Raw genomic sequence first — 22,674 nt, 5'->3', positions numbered from 1 at the left:
GGCTGCAGCATGTATTATGACACCCTGGGGACCCCTCACTCAGCACATGCACACTGCCTCACAGCTTGTGTGTGCCGGTGGGGAGAAAATGACTAAGTCGACATGGCACTCCCCTCAGAGTGTCATGCCCACCTCACACTGCCTGTGGCATAAGTAAGTCACCCTTCTAGCAGGCCTTACAGCCCTAAGGCAGGGTGCACTATACCACAGGCGAGGGCATATCTGCATGAGCACTATGCCCCTACAGTGTCTAAGCAAAACCTTAGACATTGTAAGTGCAGGGTAGCCATAAAGAGTATATGGTCTGGGGGTCTGTCAAACACTAACTCCACAGCACCATAATAGCTACACTGAAAACTGGGAAGTTTGGTATCAAACTTCTCAGCACAATAAATGCACACTGATGCCGGTGTGCACTTTATTGTAAAATACACCCAGAGGGCATCTTAGAGATGCCCCCTGAAAACATACATGACTTCCAGTGTGGTCTGACTAGTTTTGCCAGCCTGCCACACACCAGACATGTTGCTGGCCACATGGGGAGAGTGCCTTTGTCACTCTGTGCCCAGGAACAAAGCCTGTACTGGGTGGAGGTGCTTCTCACCCCCCCCCCTGCAGGAACTGTAACACCTGGCAGTGAGCCTCAAAGGCTCACCCCCTTTGTTACAGCGCCAGATGGCATCCCAGCTAGTGGAGATGCCCGCCCCTCCGGCCACTGCCCCCACTTTTGGCGGCAAGGCCAGAGGAGATAATGAGAAAAACAAGGAGGAGTCACTGGCCAGTCAGGACAACCCCTAAGGTGTCCTGAGCTGAGGTGACTGACTTTTAGAAATCATCCATCTTGCAGATGGAGGATTCCCCCAATAGGATTAGGGATGTGCCCCCCTCCCCTCAGGGAGGAGGCACAAAGAGGGTGTAGCCACCATCAGGGCTAGTAGCCATTGGCTACTAACCCCCCAGACCTAAACACAACCCTAAATTTAGTATTTAGGGGCCCCCAGAACCAAGCAAGATAGATTCCTGCAACCTGAAGACGAAGGAGGACTGCTGACCTGAAGCCCTGCAGAGTTGGAGACACCAACTGCTTTTGCCCCAGCCCTACCGGCCTGTCTCCCCACTTCAAGAAAAACTGCAACAGCAACACGTCCCCCGGGGTCCAGCGACCTCTGAAGCATCAGAGGACTACCCTGCATCTAAAAGGACTAAGAACTCCCATGGACAGCGGCCCAGTTCCAACGAAACTGCAACTTTGCGACAAAGAAGCAACTTTGAAAGACCACACGTTTCCCGCCAGAAGCGCAAGACTTTCCACTCTGCACCCGACGCCTCCGGCTAGACCTGCGGAGAACCAACACTACAGGGAGGACTCCCCGGCCACTGCGACCCTGTGAGTAGCCAGAGTTGGGATGAGAAAGTATTTGGAGTAAATGCCCTTCCTCCGTTGGTTGAAGGGAACCGATTCCACTGCTCTCTTTTCGAGGAGGATGGAAATTTCTGCCTTTAAGATGTCAGGGTGTGCAGTGGAGGGTTTTGGCGGAATGGTTGGAGGCGGTGTGGAAAACCTGAGACAATATCCATTCTGTACAATGTTTAAGACCCAAGCGTCTGTTGTAATTCTTTGCCACTCTACCAGGCAATTGGTGATGCTCCCCCCCCGGTGCCTTGACGTCGAACGGCGACGCCTATACGACGTCGAGCCGGACTTAGACGGTGAGCATGTCGGCACCGTACCGCCTCTCGACGTCAACCGGGACCGAAAGAGTTTTCTACCTGAGGAACACCTCTCAGACCTTCCACGTCCACTGGAGGCTGAGGTATGAGCTCTGGTGGAAGACTGACCTTCCCCCTCACTCAGAAGCCCCACTGGCTCCATGGCGTCCTCTCTCTGCTCTCCCTTGAAGGCAAATCTTCTGTCACGCAGTGTGCCCCTAGAAAATGTCTTGCAGATGTTACAGGAGGCAGGTATGCGTGAAGACAGCAGACAAATGATGCAGACCTCGTGACGGTCTGTTCTGGCCTTTTTTCTGCTACATTTTGGACATTTGTCGAATAATGAAGGCATTTTTTGTGTAAAAATGCTGCAATTCTTGTCAGAAAAATTCAAAATCCAAGAGAGAAAGTCAAAAGACGTCAAGTAAAGTTGTTTTTTACTCAAAGTTTTTCTCTATTTTTGAAGAAAATAACCTAAATAGTTCAAGCTCAATGCTCCATGGTCCTGTCAGCAGGAGCCGGAAAAAAGAACTGAGATAACTGCCTGTCTCTAGGCATGATGGGATACTGGAGGACTGGCTGCTCTTAAAGGCATGGTCTCCTTTTTCTTCATTACTAATGGCAGCCTATGGACTACACTGCTCTGCACTCCTTCATAGGGGTTTTCTAATATAATAAAGGTTTGTGAAGGAATGTTTCTGGAAAAATATTCATTTGTTCAGGCATTTAAATGCATTTATCTCCAAAATAAGCTGGATGAAGTTTGAACACTGTAGCCTTTCCAATAGGCTGCATAGGAACATTCTTAAGTGATTTGGCAGGCCTTTCTGACATAAGGCGAGTGTAAGGAAATGCCTCCTTGGCATGGTTGCCCCCTGACTTTTTGCCTTTGCTGATGCTATGTTTACAATTGAAAGTGTGCTGAGGCCTGCTAACCAGGCCCCAGCACCAGTGTTCTTTCCCTAACCTGTACTTTTGTATCCACAATTGGCAGACCCTGGCATCCAGATAAGTCCCTTGTAACTGGTACTTCTAGTACCAAGGGCCCTGATGCCAAGGAAGGTCTCTAAGGGCTGCAGCATGTCTTATGCCACCCTGGAGACCTCTCACTCAGCACAGACACACTGCTTGCCAGCTTGTGTGTGCTAGTGAGAACAAAACGAGTAAGTCGACATGGCACTCCCCTCAGGGTGCCATGCCAGCCTCTCACTGCCTATGCAAGTATAGGTCAGTCACCCCTCTAGCAGGCCTTACAGCCCTAAGGCAGGGTGCACTATACCATAGGTGAGGGTACCAGTGCATGAGCATGGTACCCCTACAGTGTCTAAACAAAACCTTAGACATTGTAAGTGCAGGGTAGCCATAAGAGTATATGGTCTGGGAGTTTGTCAAACACGAACTCCACAGCACCATAATGGCTACACTGAAAACTGGGAAGTTTGGTATCAAACTTCTCAGCACAATAAATGCACACTGATGCCAGTGTACATTTTATTGTAAAATACACCCCAGAGGACACCTTAGAGGTGCCCCCTGAAACTTAACCGACTGTCTGTGTAGGCTGACTAGTTCCACCAGCCTGCCACACTAGAGACATGTTGCTGGCCCCATGGGGAGAGTGCCTTTGTCACTCTGAGGCCAGTAACAAAGCCTGCACTGGGTGGAGATGCTAACACCTCCCCCAGGCAGGAGCTGTAACACCTGGCGGTGAGCCTCAAAGGCTCACCCCTTTGTCACAGCCCAGCAGGGCACTCCAGCTTAGTGGAGTTGCCCGCCCCCTCCGGCCACGCCCCCCACTTTTGGCGGCAAGGCTGGAGGGAACAAAGAAAGCAACAAGGAGGAGTCACTGGCCAGTCAGGACAGCCCCTAAGGTGTCCTGAGCTGAGGTGACTAACTTTTAGAAATCCTCCATCTTGCAGATGGAGGATTCCCCCAATAGGGTTAGGATTGTGACCCCCTCCCCTTGGGAGGAGGCACAAAGAGGGTGTACCCACCCTCAGGGCTAGTAGCCATTGGCTACTAACCCCCCAGACCTAAACACGCCCTTAAATTTAGTATTTAAGGGCTACCCTGAACCCTAGAAAATTAGATTCCTGCAACAACAAGAAGGACTGCCCAGCTGAAAACCCCTGCAGAGGAAGACCAGAAGACAACAACTGCCTTGGCTCCAGAAACTCACCGGCCTGTCTCCTGCCTTCCAAAGAACTCTGCTCCAGCGACGCCTTCCAAAGGGACCAGCGACCTCTGAATCCTCTGAGGACTGCCCTGCATCGACGACGACAAGAAACTCCCGAGGACAGCGGACCTGCTCCAAAAAGACTGCAACTTTGTTTCAAGAAGCAGCTTTAAAGAACCCTGCAACTCCCCGCAAGAAGCGTGAGACTTGCAACACTGCACCCGGCGACCCCGACTCGGCTGGTGGAGAACCAACACCTCAGGGAGGACCCCCGGACTACTCTACGACTGTGAGTACCAAAACCTGTCCCCCCTGAGCCCCCACAGCGCCGCCTGCAGAGGGAATCCCGAGGCTTCCCCTGACCGCGACTCTCTGAAACCTAAGTCCCGACGCCTGGAAAAGACCCTGCACCCGCAGCCCCCAGGACCTGAAGGACCGGACTTTCACTGGAGAAGTGACCCCCAGGAGTCCCTCTCCCTTGCCCAAGTGGACGTTTCCCCGAGGAAGCCCCCCCTTGCCTGCCTGCAGCGCTGAAGAGATCCCTTGATCTCTCATAGACTAACATTGAAAACCCGACGCTTGTTTCTACACTGCACCCGGCCGCCCCCGCGCCGCTGAGGGTGAAATTTCTGTGTGGGCTTGTGTCCCCCCCGGTGCCCTACAAAACCCCCCTGGTCTGCCCTCCGAAGACGCGGGTACTTACCTGCAAGCAGACCGGAACCGGGGCACCCCCATCTCTCCCTTCTAGCCTATGCGTTTTGGGCACCACTTTGAACTCTGCACCTGACCGGCCCTGAGCTGCTGGTGTGGTGACTTTGGGGTTGCTCTGAACCCCCAACGGTGGGCTACCTTGGACCAAGAACCGAACCCTGTAAGTGTCTTACTTACCTGGTAAAACTAACAAAAACTTACCTCCCCCAGGAACTGTGAAAATTGCACTAAGTGTCCACTTTTAAAGTAGCTATTTGTGAATAACTTGAAAAGTATACATGCAATTGAAATGATTCAAAGTTCCTAATGTACTTACCTGCAATACCTTTCAAACAAGATATTACATGTTAAATTTGAACCTGTGGTTCTTAAAATAAACTAAGAAAATATATTTTTCTATAACAAAACCTATTGGCTGGATTTGTCTCTGAGTGTGTGTACCTCATTTATTGTCTATGTGTATGTACAACAAATGCTTAACACTACTCCTCGGATAAGCCTACTGCTCGACCACACTACCACAAAATAGAGGTAAAATAGTGGTAAAAAGAGATAATACTAATGCTCTAAGGGGAACCCTTGGACTCTGTGCATGCTATTCCTTACTTTGAAATAGCACATACAGAGCCAACTTCCTACAGCGAGCAAGGACACTTAAGAAGTTATATTGGAAAAAGTGCTCCGGGGTACCTGCAGGCAGGAAGGGAATATTCAACGCTTCTGACTATACATGGAAATCCCCTACGAGAGAAACTGGTTTTCCCAGGACAATATCTGGCTGGACAGACATTAAGTCATCAATGCTGACAATCAGACTAAAGTCCATCCCATGGCAATGGTAACTTTAGAATGTGGAAGGGTCACTGGCCTGAAACAGGTGGTGGACTCCTCTGCAATTCCAGTAGAATGTCTGCTAGGAAATGATCTGGAGCCATCAGTGTAAGGAAATGCCTCCTTGGCATGGTTACCCCCTGACTTTTTGCCTTTGCTGATGCCAAGTTATGATTTGAAAGTGTGCTGAGGCCTGCTAACCAGGCCCCAGCACCAGTGTTCTTTCCCTAACCTGTACTTTTGGTTCCACAATTGGCACACCCTGGCATCCAGGTAAGTCCCTTGTAACTGGTACCCCTGGTACCAAGGGCCCTGATGCCAAGCAAGGTCTCTAAGGGCTGCAGCATATCTTATGCCACCCTGGGGACCCCTCACTCAGCACAGACACACTGCTTGCCAGCTTGTGTGTGCTGGTGAGAACAAAAAGACCAAGTCAACATGGCACTCCCCTCAGGGTGCCATGCCAAGCTCACACTGCCTACAGGTATAGATAAGTCACCCCCCTCTAGCAGGCCTTACAGCCTTAAGGCAGGGTGCACTATACCATAGGTGAGGGAATAAGTGCATGAGCACTATGCCCCTACAGTGTCTAAGCAAAACCTTAAGCATTGTAAGTGCAGGGTAGCCAAAAGACTATATAGTCTGGGAGTCTGTCATGCACGAACTCCACAGCACCATAATGGCTACACTGAAAACTGTGAAGTTTGGTATCAAACATCTCAGCACAATAAATGCACACTGCTGCCAGTGTACATTCTATTGTAACATACACCCCAGAGGGCACCTTAGAGGTGCCCCCTGAAACCTTAACCGACTACCCGTGTAGGCTGACTGGTTTTAGCAGCCTGCCACACACCAGACATGTTGCTGGCCACATGGGGAGAGTGCCTTTGTCACTCTGTGGCTAGTTCCAAAGCCTGTACTGGGTGGAGATGCTTATCACCTCCCCCTGCAGGAACTGTAACACCTGGTGGTGAGCCTCAAAGGCTCACCCCCTTTGTTACAGCACCCCAGGGCACTCCAGCTAGTAGAGTTGCCCGCCCCCACTTTTGGCAGCAAGGCCGGAGGAGATAATGAGAAAAACAAAGAGGAGTCACTGGCCAGTCAGGACAGCCCCTAAGGTGTCCTGAGCTGAGGTGACTGACTTTTAGAAATCCTCCATCTTGCAGATGGAGGATTCCCCCAACAGGGATAGGAATGTGCCCCCCTCCCTCGGGAGGAGGCACAAAGAGGGTGTAGCCACCCTCAGGGCTAGAAGCCATTGGCTACTAACCCCCCAGACCTAAACACACCCTTAAATTTAGTATTTAAGGGCTCCCCAGAACCTAGGAACTCAGATTCCTGCAACCTACGAAGAGGAGGACTACTAAGCTGAAAAACCCTGCAGAGAAGACGGAGACACCAACTGCTTTGGCCCCAGCTTTACCGGCCTGTTTCCCCACTTCTAAAGACACTGCTCCAGCGACGCTTTCCCCAGGGACCAGCGACCTCTGAAGCCTCAGAGGACTGCCCTGCATCTAGAAGGACCAAGAACTCCCGAGGACAGCGGCTCTGTTCACCAAAGACTGCAACTTTGCAACAAAGAAGCAACTTTGAAACAACTCGTGTTTCCCGCTGGAAGCGTGAGACTTGCCACTCTGCACCCAACGCCCCAGGCTCGACTTGTGGAGAACAATCACTTCAGGGAGGACTCCCCGGCGACTGCGAGACCGTGAGCCCCCACAGCGACGCCTGCCGAGGGAATCGAGGCTCCCCCTGACCGCGACTGCCTTCTTCTAAGAACCCGATGCCTGGTAGGGACACTGCACCCGCAGCCCCCAGGACCTGAAGGATCCAAACTCCAGTGCAGGAGTGACACCCAGGTGGCCTTCTCCATGCCCAGGTGGTGGCTACCCAGAGGAGCCCCCCATTGCCTGCATCGCTGAAGAGACCCCTTGGTCTCCCATTGCTTTCTATTACAAACCAGACGCTTGTTTGCACACTGCACCCGGCCGCCCCGTGCCGCTGAGGGTGTACTTTGTGCTGACTTGTGTCCCCCCCCGGTGCCCTACAAAACCCCCCTGGTCTGCTCTCCGAACACACGGGTACTTAGCTGCTGGCAGACTGGAACCGGGGCACCCCCTTCTCCATTGAAGCCTATGCGTTTTGGGCACCACTATGACCTCTGCACCTGACTGGCCCTGAGCTGCTGGTGTGGTAACTTTGGGGTTGCTCTGAACCCCCAACGGTGGGCTACCTTGCACCCAAACTTGGACCCCGTAGGTGGTTTACTTACCTGCAAAAACTAATTCTTACTCTCCCCAGGAACTGTTGAAAATTGCACTGTGTCTAGTTTTAAAATAGCTATATGTGATTTATGTGTAAACTGTATATGCTATTTTGCTAATTCAAAGTTCCTGAAGTGCCTACCTGAAATACCTTTCATTTGAAGTATTACATGTAAATCTTGAACCTGTGGTTCTTAAACTAAAGAAAAAATATTTTTCTATACAAAAACCTATTGGCCTGTAATTGTCTCTGAGTGTGTGTTCCTCATTTATTGCTTGTGTGTGTACAACAAATGCTTAACACTACTCCTTTGATAAGCCTACTGCTCGGCCACACTACCACTACATTTTTCATAGGACTCTGATCAATTAACAAAGGGAAAAAAAAAAACACAACCTGGAAAAGGTTGTGTAGGAAGTTGGCTCTGTATGTGCTATTTCAAAGTAAGGAATAGCATGCACAGAGTCCAAGGGTTCCCCTTAGAGGTAAAATAGTGGTAAAAAGAGATAATACTAATGCTCTATTTTGTGGTAGTGTGGTCGAGCAGTAGGCTTATCCAAGGAGTAGTGTTAAGCATTTGTTGTACATACACATAGACAATAAATGAGGTACACACACTCAGAGACAAATCCAGCCAATAGGTTTGTGTATAGAAAAATATCTTTTCTTAGTTTATTTTAAGAACCACAGGTTCAAATTTAACATGTAATATCTTGTTCGAAAGGTATTGCAGGTAAGTACTTTAGGAACTTCAAATCATAAAAATTGCATGTATACTTTTCGAGTTATTGACAAATAGCTGTTTTAAAAGTGGACACTTAGTGCAATTTTCACAGTTCCTGGGGGAGGTAAGTTTTTGTTAGTTTTACCAGGTAAGTAGGACACTTACAGGGTTCAGTTCTTGGTCCAAGGTAGCCCACCGTTGGGGGTTCAGAGCAACCCCAAAGTCACCACACCAGCAGCTCAGGGCCGGTCAGGTGCAGAGTTCAAAGTGGTGCCCAAAACACATAGGCTAGAATGGAGAGAAGGGGGTGCCCCGGTTCCGGTCTGCTTGCAGGTAAGTACCCGCGTCTTCGGAGGGCAGACCAGAGGGGTTTTGTAGGGCACCGGGGGGGACACAAGTCCACACAGAAATTTCACCCTCAGCAGCGCGGGGGCGGCCGGGTGCAGTGTAGAAACAAGCGTCGGGTTTTCAATGTTAGTCTATGAGAGATCTCGGGATCTCTTCAGCGCTGCAGGCAGGCAAGGGGGGGATTCCTCGGGGAAACCTCCACTTGGGCAAGGGAGAGGGACTCCTGGGGGTCACTTCTCCAGTGAAAGTCCGGTCCTTCAGGTCCTGGGGGCTGCGGGTGCAGGGTCTCTCCCAGGCGTCGGGACTTTAGGTTCAAAGAGTCGCGGTCAGGGGAAGCCTCGGGATTCCCTCTGCAGGCGGCACTGTGGGGGGCTCAGGGGGGACAGGTTTTGGTACTCACAGTATCAGAGTAGTCCTGGGGTCCCTCCTGAGGTGTTGGATCGCCACCAGCCGAGTCGGGGTCGCCGGGTGCAGTGTTGCAAGTCCCACGCTTCTTGCGGGGAGCTTGCAGGGTTCTTTAAAGCTGCTGGAAACGAAGTTGCAGCTTTTCTTGGAGCAGGTCCGCTGTCCTCGGGAGTTTCTTGTCTTTTCGAAGCAGGGGCAGTCCTCAGAGGATGTCGAGGTCGCTGGTCCCTTTGGAAGGCGTCGCTGGAGCAGGATCTTTGGAAGGCAGGAGACAGGCCGGTGAGTTTCTGGAGCCAAGGCAGTTGTCGTCTTCTGGTCTTCCGCTGCAGGGGTTTTCAGCTAGGCAGTCCTTCTTCTTGTAGTTGCAGGAATCTAATTTTCTAGGGTTCAGGGTAGCCCTTAAATACTAAATTTAAGGGCGTGTTTAGGTCTGGGGGGTTAGTAGCCAATGGCTACTAGCCCTGAGGGTGGGTACACCCTCTTTGTGCCTCCTCCCAAGGGGAGGGGGTCACAATCCTAACCCTATTGGGGGAATCCTCCATCTGCAAGATGGAGGATTTCTAAAAGTTAGAGTCACCTCAGCTCAGGACACCTTAGGGGCTGTCCTGACTGGCCAGTGACTCCTCCTTGTTATTCTCATTATTTTCTCCGGCCTTGCCGCCAAAAGTGGGGCCTGGCCGGAGGGGGCGGGCAACTCCACTAGCTGGAGTGTCCTGCTGGGTTGGCACAAAGGAGGCGAGCCTTTGAGGCTCACCGCCAGGTGTGACAATTCCTGCCTGGGAGAGGTGTTAGCATCTCCACCCAGTGCAGGCTTTGTTACTGGCCTCAGAGTGACAAAGGCACTCTCCCCATGGGGCCAGCAACATGTCTCGGTTTGTGGCAGGCTGCTAAAACTAGTCAGCCTACACAGATAGTCGGTTAAGTTTCAGGGGGCACCTCTAAGGTGCCCTCTGTGGTGTATTTTACAATAAAATGTACACTGGCATCAGTGTGCATTTATTGTGCTGAGAAGTTTGATACCAAACTTCCCAGTTTTCAGTGTAGCCTTTATGGTGCTGTGGAGTTCGTGTTTGACAGACTCCCAGACCATATACTCTTATGGCTACCCTGCACTTACAATGTCTAAGGTTTTATTTAGACACTGTAGGGGTACCATGCTCATGCACTGGTACCCTCACCTATGGTATAGTGCACCCTGCCTTAGGGCTGTAAGGCCTGCTAGAGGGGTGTCTTACCTATACTGCATAGGCAGTGAGAGGCTGGCATGGCACCCTGAGGGGAGTGCCATGTCGACTTACTCGTTTTGTCCTCACTAGCACACACAAGCTGGCAAGCAGTGTGTCTGTGCTGAGTGAGAGGTCTCCAGGGTGGCACAAGACATGCTGCAGCCCTTGGAGACCTTCCTTGGCATCAGGGCCCTTGGTACTAGAAGTACCAGTTACAAGGGACTTATCTGGATGCCAGGGTCTGCCAATTGTGGATACAAAAGTACAGGTTAGGGAAAGAACACTGGTGCTGGGGCCTGGTTAGCAGGCCTCAGCACACTTTCAATTGTAAACATAGCATCAGCAAAGGCAAAAAGTCAGGGGGCAACCATGCCAAGGAGGCATTTCCTTACAGGTTGTAAAATTAGGTGTACATTACGGGGTTCCCTTAGTTTGACCCTCATACATTTTCATTACTCACCAATCACTAAATCTCTTCCTGTGGATAGATTACCAAATCTACAGCACACTGCGACTTTAATTTGAAAATAATTTATGAGCCAAGGTACAATCAAGAACACAAATAAACTGAGGCACAACTTACCCTGAAATCTGCTCCAAACTTCCTCAGCTCCTCTAGCTGGTTCCTCTTTTGGTCAATTTGCAACCCTGTAAGAGGAAGTAAAGGAGACTATCAGCTAACCTAATGACATAGGAAAGAATTACATAATCAAGAGAGAGCATCTTCAACAGTGCTTCCTAAGGGTGCTGTGCTTTGAAAGTCTTCCTTGTAGACAGAGTAAAGTCCAGCATACTATTTTGAAACACTCATAAAATAGTACCTTTTGTAAATATTGCAAAAACACAAAGCCTATTGTCAAAGTGCTTAAGGAAAGTGTTACTTGCCCAACAGACATCTGGTTGTGGCAGGTAGTGCTGTAGAATCACATTCTTTGTATAAAAACGTCATCTAGTGTTGGACTATGAGTGTTATAACTTGTTCTTCTTCGAAGGTTTGAGTCACGAGACTGATTCCTCTGCGATACTACGCATGGGCATTAAGTCCTTTGTTAGATTGTTTTCCCGTAGGCTTGTGAAGTAAAGAGTGTGTTCATGTGTACATATATAAGAAATTAGATATCCATGCAATGTATGGAAAATGTCACTTACCCAGTGTACATCTGTTTGTGGCATGAGACGCTGCAGATTCATATGCTTTGCACATCCCGCTATCTAGTGTTGGGCTCGGAGTGTTACAAGTTGTTTTTCTTTGAAGAAGTCTTTTCGAGTCACGAGACCAAGGGACTCCTCCCATTTCGGCTCCATTGCGCATGGGCGTCGTAAGGAAATGCCTCCTTGGCATGGTTACCCCGTGACTTTTTGCCTTTGCTGATGCTACGTTTTGAATTGAAAGTGTGCTGAGGCCTGCTAACCAGGCCCCAGCACCAGTGTTCTTTCCCTAACCTGTACTTTTGATTCCACAATTGGCACACCCTGGCATCCAGGTAAGTCCCTTGTAACTGGTACCCCTGGTACCAAGAGCCCTGATGCCAGGGAAGGTCTCTAAGGGCTGCAGCATATCTTATGCCACCCTGGGGACCCCTCACTCAGCACAGACACACTGCTTACCAGCTTGTGTGTGCTGGTGAGAACAAAACGAGTAAGTCGACATGGCACTCCCCTCAGGGTGCCATGCCAACCTCACACTGCCTATGCAGTATAGATAAGTCACCCCTCTAGTAGGCCTTACAGCCCTAAGGCAGGGTGCACTATACCATAGGTGAGGGCACCAGTGCATGAGCACTGTGCCCCTACAGTGTCTAAGCCAAACCTTAGACATTGTAAGTGCAGGGTAGCCATAAGAGTATATGGTCTGGGAGTCTGTCAAGCACGGACTCCACAGCACCATAATGGCTACACTGAAAACTGGGAAGTTTGGTATCAAACTTCTCAGCACAATAAATGCACACTGATGCCAGTGTACATTTTATTGTAAAATACACCACAGAGGGCACCTTAGAGGTGCCCCCTGAAACTTAACCGACTGTCTGTGTAGGCTGACTAGTTCCAGCAGCCTGCCACACCAGAGACATGTTGCTGGCCCCATGGGGAGAGTGCCTTTGTCACTCTGAGGCCAGTAACAAAGCCTGCACTGGGTGGAGATGCTAACACCTCCCCCAGGCAGGAGCTGTAACACCTGGCGGTGAGCCTCAAAGGCTAGTGGAGTTGCCCGCCCCCTCCGGTCACGGCCCCACTTTTGGCGGCAAGGCCGGAGGAGATAATGAGAAAAACAAGGAGGAGTCACTGGCCAGTCAGGACAGCCCCTAAGGTGTCCTGAGCTGAAGAGACTAACTTTTAGAAATCCTCCATCTTGCAGATGGAGGATTCCCCCAATACGGATAAGAATGTGACCCCCTCCCCTTGGGAGGAGGGGCAAAGAGGGTGTACCCACCCTCAGGGCTAGTAGCCATTGGCTACTAACCCGCCAGACCTAAACACGCCCTTAAATTTAGTATTTAAGGGCTTCCCTGAACCTAAGAATTTAGATTCCTGCAACTTACAGAAGAAGAAGACTGCTGAGCTGAAAACCCCTGCAGAAGAAGAAAGAAGACACCAACTGCTTTGGCCCCAGTCCTACCGGCCTGTCTCCTGCCTTCTAAAGAAACCTGCTCCAGCGACGCTTTCTCCAGGACCAGCGACCTCTGAATCCTCAGAGGACTGCCCTGCTTCCAAGAGAACAAGAAACTCCCGAGAACAGCGGCCCTGTTCAACAAAGACTGCAACTTTGTATCCAGAGGAGCAGATTTAAAGACCCCTGCAATCCCCGCAAGAAGCGTGAGACTTGCAACACTGCACCCGGCGACCCTGACTCGACTGGTGGAGAACCAACACCTCAGGGAGGACCCTCCGGCGACTCCGAGACTGTGAGTAACCAAAGTTGTCCCCCCTGAGCCCCCACAGCGACGTCTGCAGAGGGAATCCCGAGGCTCCCCCTGACCGCGACTGCCTGACTCTAAAAACCCAACGGCTGGAAAAGACCCTGCACCCGCAGCCCCCAGCACCTCAAGGATCGGAACTTCAGTGCAGGAGTGACCCCCAGGAGGCCCTCTCCCTTGCCCAGGTGGTGGCTACCCAGAGGAGCCCCCCCCCCCACTTGCCTGCACCGCTGAAGAGACCCCTTGGTCTCCCATTGATTTACATTGCGAACCCGACGCTTGTTTGCACACTGCACCCGGCTGCCCCCGCGCTGCTGAGGGTGTACTTTTTGTGTGGACTTGTGTCCCCCCCCCCCCACCCCCCCCCCCCCCGGTGCCCTACAAAACCCCCCTGGTCTGCCCCCCGAAGACGCGGGTACTTACCTGCTGGCAGACTGGAACCGGGGCACCCCCTTCTCTCCATTGAAGCCTATGCGTTTTGGGCACCACTTTGAACTCTGCACCTGACCGGCACTGAGCTGCTGGTGTGGTGACTTTGGGGTTGCTCTGAACCCCCAACGGTGGGCTACCTTGGACCCCCAATTTGAACCCCGTAGGTGGTTTACTTACCTGCAAGAACTAACAATACTTTACCTCCCCCAGGAACTATGAAAATTGCACTAAGTGTCCACTTTTAAAACAGCTTATTGTGTTTTATGCAAAAAGTATATATGCTATTGTGATTATTCAAAGTTCCTAAAGTACTTACCTGCAATACCTTTCAAATGAGATATTACATGTAGAATTTGAACCTGTGGTTCTTAAAATAAACTAAACAAATATATTTTTCTATAACAAAACCTATTGGCCTGGATTTGTCTCTGAGTGTGTGTTTCTCATTTATTGGCTATGTGTATGTAGAACAAATGCTTAACACTACTCCTTTGATAAGCCTACTGCTCGACCACACTACCACAAAATAGAGCATTAGTATTATCTCTTTTTGCCACTATCTTACCTCTAAGGGGAACCCTTGGACTCTGTGCATACTATTCCTTACTTTGAAATAGTGCATACAGAGGCAACTTCCTACAGGCGTCGACTCCATCTTAGATTGTTTTCCCCGCAGAGGGTGAGGTAGGAGTTGTGTATTATATTAATAGTGCCCATGCAATGGAGTAAATATGTATGTACATAATGTGGTTTAAAGCAATATATTTACAAATGTTCAAGATCAACTTCAAACGGCTACAGGCTCCCGGGGAGGCGGGCGGGCGCATGTGAATCTGCAGCGTCTCATGCCACGAACAGATGTACACTGGGTAAGTGACATTTTCCGTTCGATGGCATGTGTAGCTGCAGATACACATGCTTTGCATAGACTAGTAAGCAGTTATCTCCCCAGAAGCGGTGGTTCAGCCTGTAGGAGTTGAAGTTCTTTGAAACAAAGTTCGTAGTACTGCTTGTCCTACTGTGGCTTGTGTTGTTAACACATCCACGCAGTAGTGCTTGGTAAATGTATGAGGCGTAGACCATGTGGCTGCCTTACATATTTCAGTCATTGGAATGTTTCCTAGAAAGGCCATGGTAGCACCTTTCTTTCTAGTTGAGTGTGCCCTTGGTGTTATAGGCAGTTCTCTTTTTGCTTTGAGATAACAGGTTTGAATGCATTTAATTATCCATCAGCAATGCCTTGTTTGGATATTGGGTTTCCTGTATGAGGTTTTTGGAAAGCAACGAACAATTGTTTTGGTTTCCGAATTTGTTTTGTTCTGTCAATGTAGTACATTAACGCTCTTTTGATGTCTAATGTATGTAGTGCTCTTTTAGCTACAGAATCTGGCTCTGCGAAGAACACTGGTAGTTCTACTGTTTGATTCAAGTGGAACGGTGATATGACTTTTGGTAAGAATTTAGGATTTGTTCATAAAACTACTTTATGCTTGTGTATCTGAATAAAGGGTTCTTGTATGTTAAATGTTTGTATCTCACTTACTCTTCTTAGAGATGTGATGGCAATTAGAAATGCTACTTTCCATGTTAAGTATTGCATCTCACATGAGTGCATGGGTACAAAAGGTGGACCCATGAGTCGTGTTAAGACAATGTTGAGGTTCCACGAAGGAACTGGTGGTGTTCTTGGTGGAATAACTCTTTAGGCCCTCCATAAATGCTTTTATGAATGGGATCCTAAATAATGAAGTTGAGTGCGTAATTTGCAGATAAGCTGAAATTGCGGTAAGATGTATTTTAATGGATGAAAAATCTAGCTTTGACTTTTGCAAATGTAGTAAGTAGCTTACGATGTCTTTAGCAGACGCGTCTAATGGCTGAATTTGATTATTATGGCAATAATAAACACATCTTTTCCACTTATTTGCATAGCAATGTCGTGTGGTTGGTTTCCTTGCTTGCTTTATGACTTCCATGCATTCCTGTGTAAGGTCTAGATGTCCGAATTCTAAGACTTCAGGAACCAAATTGCTAGATTCAGTGATGCTGGATTTGGATGTCTGATCTGTTGTTTGTGTTGAGTTAACACATCTGGTCGGTTTGGTAGCTTGACGTGAGGCACTACTGAGAGGTCTAGTGTTGTGTACCAAGGTTGTCTTGCCCAGGTTGGTGCTATTAGTATGAGTCTGAGTTTGTTTTGACTCAATTTGTTTACTAGATACGGAAGGAGTGGGAGAGGGGGAAAAGCGTATGCAAATATCCCTGACCAACTCATCCAGAGCGCATTGCCCTGAGACTGATCTTGTGGGTACCTGGATGCGAAGTTTAGGCATTTTGCGTTTTCTTTTGTTGCAAATAGATCTATTTGTGGTGTTCCCCATCTTTGGAAGTAAGTGTTTAGTATTTGGGGGTTAATTTCCCATTCGTGGATCTGTTGGTGATCCCGAGAGAGATTGTCTGCTAATTGATTCTGAATCCCTGGAATAAACTGTGCTATTAGGCGAATGTGATTGTGAATCGCCCAATACCATATTTTCTGTGTCAGGAGACACAACTGTGTCGAGTGTGTTCCTCCCTGTTTGCTCAGATAATACATCGTTGTCATGTTGTCTGTTTTGACAAGAATATGTTTGTGGCTTATTATGGGTTGAAATGCTTTCAACGCTAGAAATACTGCCAGTAGTTCTAAGTGATTTATGTGAAACTGTCTCTGCTGAGTGTCCCATTGTCCTTGGATGCTGTGTTGATTGAGGTGTGCTCCCCAACCTATCATGGAAGCATCTGTCATTATTACGTATTGAGGCACTGGGTCTTGGAAAGGCCGCCCTTGATTTAAATTTATATTGTTCCACCACTGAAGCGAGGTGTATGTTTGGCGGTCTATCAACACTAGATCTAGGAGTTGATCCTGTGCCTGTGACCATTGTGATGCTAGGCACTGCTGTAAGGGCCGCATGTGTAATCTGGCGTTTGGGACAATGGCTATGCATGAGGACATCATCATGCCTAGTAGTTTCATCACCATCTTGACTTGTATCTTTTGTTTTGGATACATGGCGTGTATTACATTGTGAAATGCCTGTACCCTTTGTGGACTTGGAGTGGCAATCCCTTTTGTTGTGTTGATTGTCGCCCCCAAGTACTGCTGTATTTGACACGGCGGAAGGTGTGACTGTGTAGTTGAGTGAGAAACCTAGTTTGTGGAAGGTTCCTATGACATACTTTGTGAGCACCGTTCTTGCGTGTTGGTTTTGATTAACCAATCGTCTAGGTACGGGAACACATGTATTTGATGCCTTCTGATATGAGCAGCTACTACTGCCAGGCATTTTGTAAAACCTCTTGGCGCAGTTGTTATCCCGAATGGCAACACTTCGAATTGGTAATGTACCCCTTGGAATACAAACCTTAAGTACTCTGTGTGAAGGATGTATCGGTATATGGAAGTATGCATCCTTTAGGTCTAGTGTTGTCATGTAGTCTTGTTGTTTGAGCAATGGGATTACGTCCTGTAATGTCACCATGTGAATGTAGATATTTAATGTTCTGAGATCTAATACAGGTCTTAGAGTTTTGTCTTTTTTGGGTATGAGAAAGTACAGCGAGTAAACTCCTGTTCCTCTCTGATGAATTGGTACCAGTTCTATTGCATCTTTTTGTAACAACGTTTGGACCTCTAGTTGTAGAAGATCCATGTGTTCTTTTGACATAGTGTGTTTTCGGTGGGACATTTGGAGGGAATTTGAGAAACTCTATGCAATAACCATGCTGGATAATTGCTAGGACCCCAGTGTCTGTTATTTCCTCCCATTGTTTGTAGAACTTGGTTAGTCTCCCCCCCCACAGGTGTTGTGTTGGGGATTTGTGACGTGTAAGTCACTGCTTGTTTTGTGGAGTTTTGGGACTTTGGAACTCTTCTACTTTTTTGGAATTGGCCCCCTCTATATTGTCCCCGAAAATGTCCCCACTGATATTGGCTCTGATAAGTGGGCCTTGTTTGTGAGGTTGTGGGTTCCGTGCTTTGTCCCCGAAACCCCCCTCGAAACTGTTTTACTAAATGTGCCTCTGCTCTGTGGGGAGTATGGTGCGCCCATGGCTTTGGCAGTATCAGTGTCCTTTTTAAGTTTTGATAGCAGTGTCCACCTCCGGCCCAAACAACTGCTGTCCGTTAAAAGGCATATTCAGCACGGCTTGTTGTATTTCCGGCTTGAATCCTGACGTACGCAGCCATGCGTGTCTCCTTATGGTCACTGCTGTATTTACTGTCCTAGCAGCTGTATCTGCTGCATCCATTGCCGAGCGTATCTGTTTGTTCGAGATACTTTGTCCTTCCTCCACCACTTGTTGTGCCCTTTTTTGGAACTCTTTGGGCAAGTGTTCAATGAAATGTTGCATTTTGTCCCAATGAGCCCTATCATATCTCGCCAGCAATGCCTGTGAGTTGGCAATGCGCCATTGGTTGGCCGCTTGTGCTGCAACCCTTTTCCCCGCAGCGAACTTGCGACTCTCCTTGTCTGGAGGTGGTGCGTCTCCTGAGGTGTGTGAGTGCGCTCTCTTGCGAGCTGCCCCTACTACCACAGAGTCTGGTGATAATTGCTGCGTTATGTATACAGGGTCTGTTGGTGGCGGCTTGTAATTCTTCTCCACTCTTGGCATTATGGCCCTGCCCTTCACAGGCTCCTGAAACACCTGTTTGGAGTGTTTTAGCATTCCAGGTAGCATAGGGAGACTTTGGTATTGGCTATGTGTGGAGGATAGTGTGTTAAATTAAAAGTCATCCTCAATAGGCTCTGCATGCAGGGTGACATTATGAAACGCCGCTGCTCTTGACACCACCTGTGTGTAGGCTGTACTGTCCTCAGGTGGTGACAGTCTCGCTTGATAACAGTCTGGGCTGTTATCTGATACTGGCTGTAAGGAAATGCCTCCTTGGCATGGTTGCCCCCTGACTTTTTGCCTTTGCTGATTGTAGGAAGTTGGCTCTGTATGTGCTATTTCAAAGTAAGGAATAGCATGCACAGAGTCCAAGGGTTCCCCTTAGAGGTAAGATAGTGGCAAAAAGAGATAATACTAATGCTCTATTTTGTGGTAGTGTGGTCGAGCAGTAGGCTTATCCAAGGAGTAGTGTTAAGCATTTGTTGTACATACACATAGACAATAAATGAGGTACACACACTCAGAGACAAATCCAGCCAATAGGTTTTGTTATAGAAAAATATATTTTCTTAGTTTATTTTAAGAACCACAGGTTCAAATTCTACATGTAATATCTCATTCGAAAGGTATTGCAGGTAAGTACTTTAGGAACTTCAAATCATCAAAATTGCATGTATACTTTTCAAGTTATTCACAAATAGCTGTTTTAAAAGTGGACACTTAGTGCAATTTTCACAGTTCCTAGGGGAGGTAAGTATTTGTTAGGTTAACCAGGTAAGTAAGACACTTACAGGGCTCAGTTCTTGGTCCAAGGTAGCCCACCGTTGGGGGTTCAGAGCAACCCCAAAGTCACCACACCAGCAGCTCAGGGCCGGTCAGGTGCAGAGTTCAAAGTGGTGCCCCAAAACGCATAGGCTAGAATGGAGAGAAGGGGGTGCCCCGGTTCCGGTCTGCTTGCAGGTAAGTACCCGCGTCTTCGGAGGGCAGACCAGGGGGGTTTTGTAGGGCACCGGGGGGGACACAAGTCCACGCAGAAATTTCACCCTCAGCGGCGCGGGGGCGGCCGGGTGCAGTGTAGAAACAAGCGTCGGGGTCGCAATGTTAGTCTATGAGAGATCTCGGGATCTCTTCAGCGCTGCAGGCAGGCAAGGGGGGGGATTCCTCGGGGAAACCTCCACTTGGGCAAGGGAGAGGGACTCCTGGGGGTCACTTCTCCAGTGAAAGTCCGGTCCTTCAGGTCCTGGGGGCTGCGGGTGCAGGGTCTCTCCCAGGCGTCGGGACTTTAGGTTCAAAGAGTCGCGGTCAGGGGAAGCCTCGGGATTCCCTCTGCAGGCGGCGCTGTGGGGGCTCAGGGGGGACAGGTTTTGGTACTCACAGTATCAGAGTAGTCCTGGGGTCCCGCCTGAGGTGTCGGATCTCCACCAGCCGAGTCGGGGTCGCCGGGTGCAGTGTTGCAAGTCTCACGCTTCTTGCGGGGAGCTTGCAGGGTTCTTTAAAGCTGCTGGAAACAGAGTCGCAGCCTTTCTTGGAGCAGGTCCGCTGTCCTCGGGAGTTTCTTGTCTTTTCGAAGTAGGGGCAGTCCTCAGAGGATGTCGAGGTCGCTGGTCCCTTTGGAAGGCGTCGCTGGAGCAGGATCTTTGGAAGGCAGGAGACAGGCCGGTGAGTTTCTGGAGCCAAGGCAGTTGTCGTCTTCTGGTCTTCCGCTGCAGGGGTTTTCAGCTGGGCAGTCCTTCTTGTAGTTGCAGGAATCTGATTTTCTAGGGTTCAGGGTAGCCCTTAAATACTAAATTTAAGGGCGTGTTTAGGTCTGGGGGGTTAGTAGCCAATGGCTACTAGCCCTGAGGGTGGGTACACCCTCTTTGTGCCTCCTCCCAAGGGGAGGGGGTCACAATCCTAACCCTATTGGGGGAATCCTCCATCTGCAAGATGGAGGATTTCTAAAAGTCAGAGTCACCTCAGCTCAGGACACCTTAGGGGCTGTCCTGACTGGTCAGTGACTCCTCCTTGTTTTTCTCATTATCTTCTCCGGCCTTGCCGCCAAAAGTGGGGCCTGGCCGGAGGGGGCGGGCAACTCCACTAGCTGGAGTGTCCTGCTGGGTTGGCACAAAGGAGGTGAGCCTTTGAGGCTCACCGCCAGGTGTGACAATTCCTGCCTGGGGGAGGTGTTAGCATCTCCACCCAGTGCAGGCTTTGTTACTGGCCTCAGAGTGACAAAGGCACTCCCCATGGGGCCAGCAACATGTCTCGGTTTGTGGCAGGCTGCTAAAACTAGTCAGCCTACACAGATAGTCGGTTAAGTTTCAGGGGGCACCTCTAAGGTGCCCTCTGTGGTGTATTTTACAATAAAATGTACACTGGCATCAGTGTGCATTTATTGTGCTGAGAAGTTTGATACCAAACTTCCCAGTTTTCAGTGTAGCCATTATGGTGCTGTGGAGTTCGTGTTTGACAAACTCCCAGACCATATACTCTTATGGCTACCCTGCACTTACAATGTCTAAGGTTTTGTTTAGACACTGTAGGGGTACCATGCTCATGCACTGGTACCCTCACCTATGGTATAGTGCACCCTGCCTTAGGGCTGTAAGGCCTGCTAGAGGGGTGTCTTACCTATACTGCATAGGCAGCGAGAGGCTGGCATGGCACCCTGAGGGGAGTGCCATGTCGACTTACTCGTTTTGTCCTCACTAGCACACACAGGCTTGTAAGCAGTGTGTCTGTGCTGAGTGAGGGGTCTCTAGGGTGGCATAAGACATGCTGCAGCCCTTAGAGACCTTCCTTGGCATCAGGGCCCTTGGTACTAGAAGTACCAGTTACAAGGGACTTATCTGGATGCCAGGGTCTGCCAATTGTGGATACAAAAGTACAGGTTAGGGAAAGAACACTGGTGCTGGGGCCTGGTTAGCAGGCCTCAGCACACTTTCAATTGTAAACATAGCATCAGCAAAGGCAAAAAGTCAGGGGGCAACCATGCCAAGGAGGCATTTCCTTACACTGATGCTATGTTTACAATTGAAAGTGTGCTGAGGACTGCTAACCAGGCCCCAGCACCAGTGTTCTTTCCCTAACCTGTACTTTTGTATCCACAATTGGCAGACCCTGGCATCCAGATAAGTCCCTTGTAACTGGTACTTCTAGTACCAAGGGCCCTGATACCAAGGAAGGTCTCTAAGGGCTGCAGCATGTCTTATGCCACCCTGGAGACCTCTCACTCAGCACAGACCCACTGCTTGCCAGCTTGTGTGTGCTAGTGAGGACAAAACGAGTAAGTCGACATGGCACTCCCCTCAGGGTGCCATGCCAGCCTCTCACTGCCTATGCAGTATAGGTAAGACACCCCTCTAGCAGGCCTTACAGCCCTAAGGCAGGGTGCACTATACCATAGGTGAGGGTACCAGTGCATGAGCATGGTACCCCTACAGTGTCTAAACAAAACCTTAGACATTGTAAGTACAGGGTAGCCATAAGAGTATATGGTCTGGGAGCCTGTCAAACACGAACTCCACAGCACCATAATGGCTACACTGAAATCTGGGAAGTTTGGTATCAAACTTCTCAGCACAATAAATGCACACTGATGCCAGTGTACATTTTATTGTAAAATACACCACAGAGGGCACCTTAGAGGTGCCCCCTGAAACTTAACCGACTGTCTGTGTAGGCTGACTAGTTCCAGCAGCCTGCCACACCAGAGACATGTTGCTGGCCCCATGGGGAGAGTGCCTTTGTCACTCTGAGGCCAGTAACAAAGCCTGCACTGGGTGGAGATGCTAACACCTCCCCCCGGCAGGAGCTGTAACACCTGGCGGTGAGCCTCAAAGGCTCACCCCTTTATCACAGCCCAGCAGGGCACTCCAGCTTAGTGGAGTTGCCCGCCCCCTCCGGCCACGGCCCCCACTTTTGGCGGCAAGGCTGGAGGGAACAAAGAAAGCAACAAGGAGGAGTCACTGGCCAGTCAGGACAGCCCCTAAGGTGTCCTGAGCTGAGGTGACTGACTTTTAGAAATCCTCCATCTTGCAGATGGAGGATTCCCCCAATAGGGTTAGGATTGTGACCCCCTCCCCTTGGGAGGAGGCACAAAGAGGGTGTACCCACCCTCAGGGCTAGTAGCCATTGGCTACTAACCCCCCAGACCTAAACACGCCCTTAAATTTAGTATTTAAGGGCTACCCTGAACCCTAGAAAATTAGATTCCTGCAACTACAAGAAGAAGGACTGCCTAGCTGAAAACCCCTGCAGAGGAAGACCAGAAGACGACAACTGCCTTGGCTC

The 22,674-nt window shown here is 49.5% G+C and overlaps 1 protein-coding gene across 5 annotated transcripts in view; it reads right to left on the bottom strand.

Annotated features, from left to right (window-relative positions):
• Positions 1 to 22,674, bottom strand: part of ATXN2L (ataxin 2 like) — a 531,841-nt gene that overhangs the window by 254,132 nt on the left and 255,035 nt on the right. For all 5 annotated transcript variants that reach the window (XM_069243921.1, XM_069243920.1, XM_069243923.1 and 2 more), the window contains one exon: positions 10,983 to 11,047. In XM_069243921.1, the coding sequence (XP_069100022.1) occupies positions 10,983 to 11,047 (65 nt within the window). The remainder of the gene's footprint in view (positions 1 to 10,982; positions 11,048 to 22,674) is intronic.

Source organism: Pleurodeles waltl, chromosome 7 (assembly GCF_031143425.1).
Source record: "Pleurodeles waltl isolate 20211129_DDA chromosome 7, aPleWal1.hap1.20221129, whole genome shotgun sequence".
In the NCBI taxonomy this organism is placed as follows: Eukaryota; Metazoa; Chordata; class Amphibia; order Caudata; family Salamandridae; genus Pleurodeles; species Pleurodeles waltl.
Note: the sequence above shows the minus strand (reverse complement) of the source record. Positions and strands in the feature narration are given on the sequence as shown.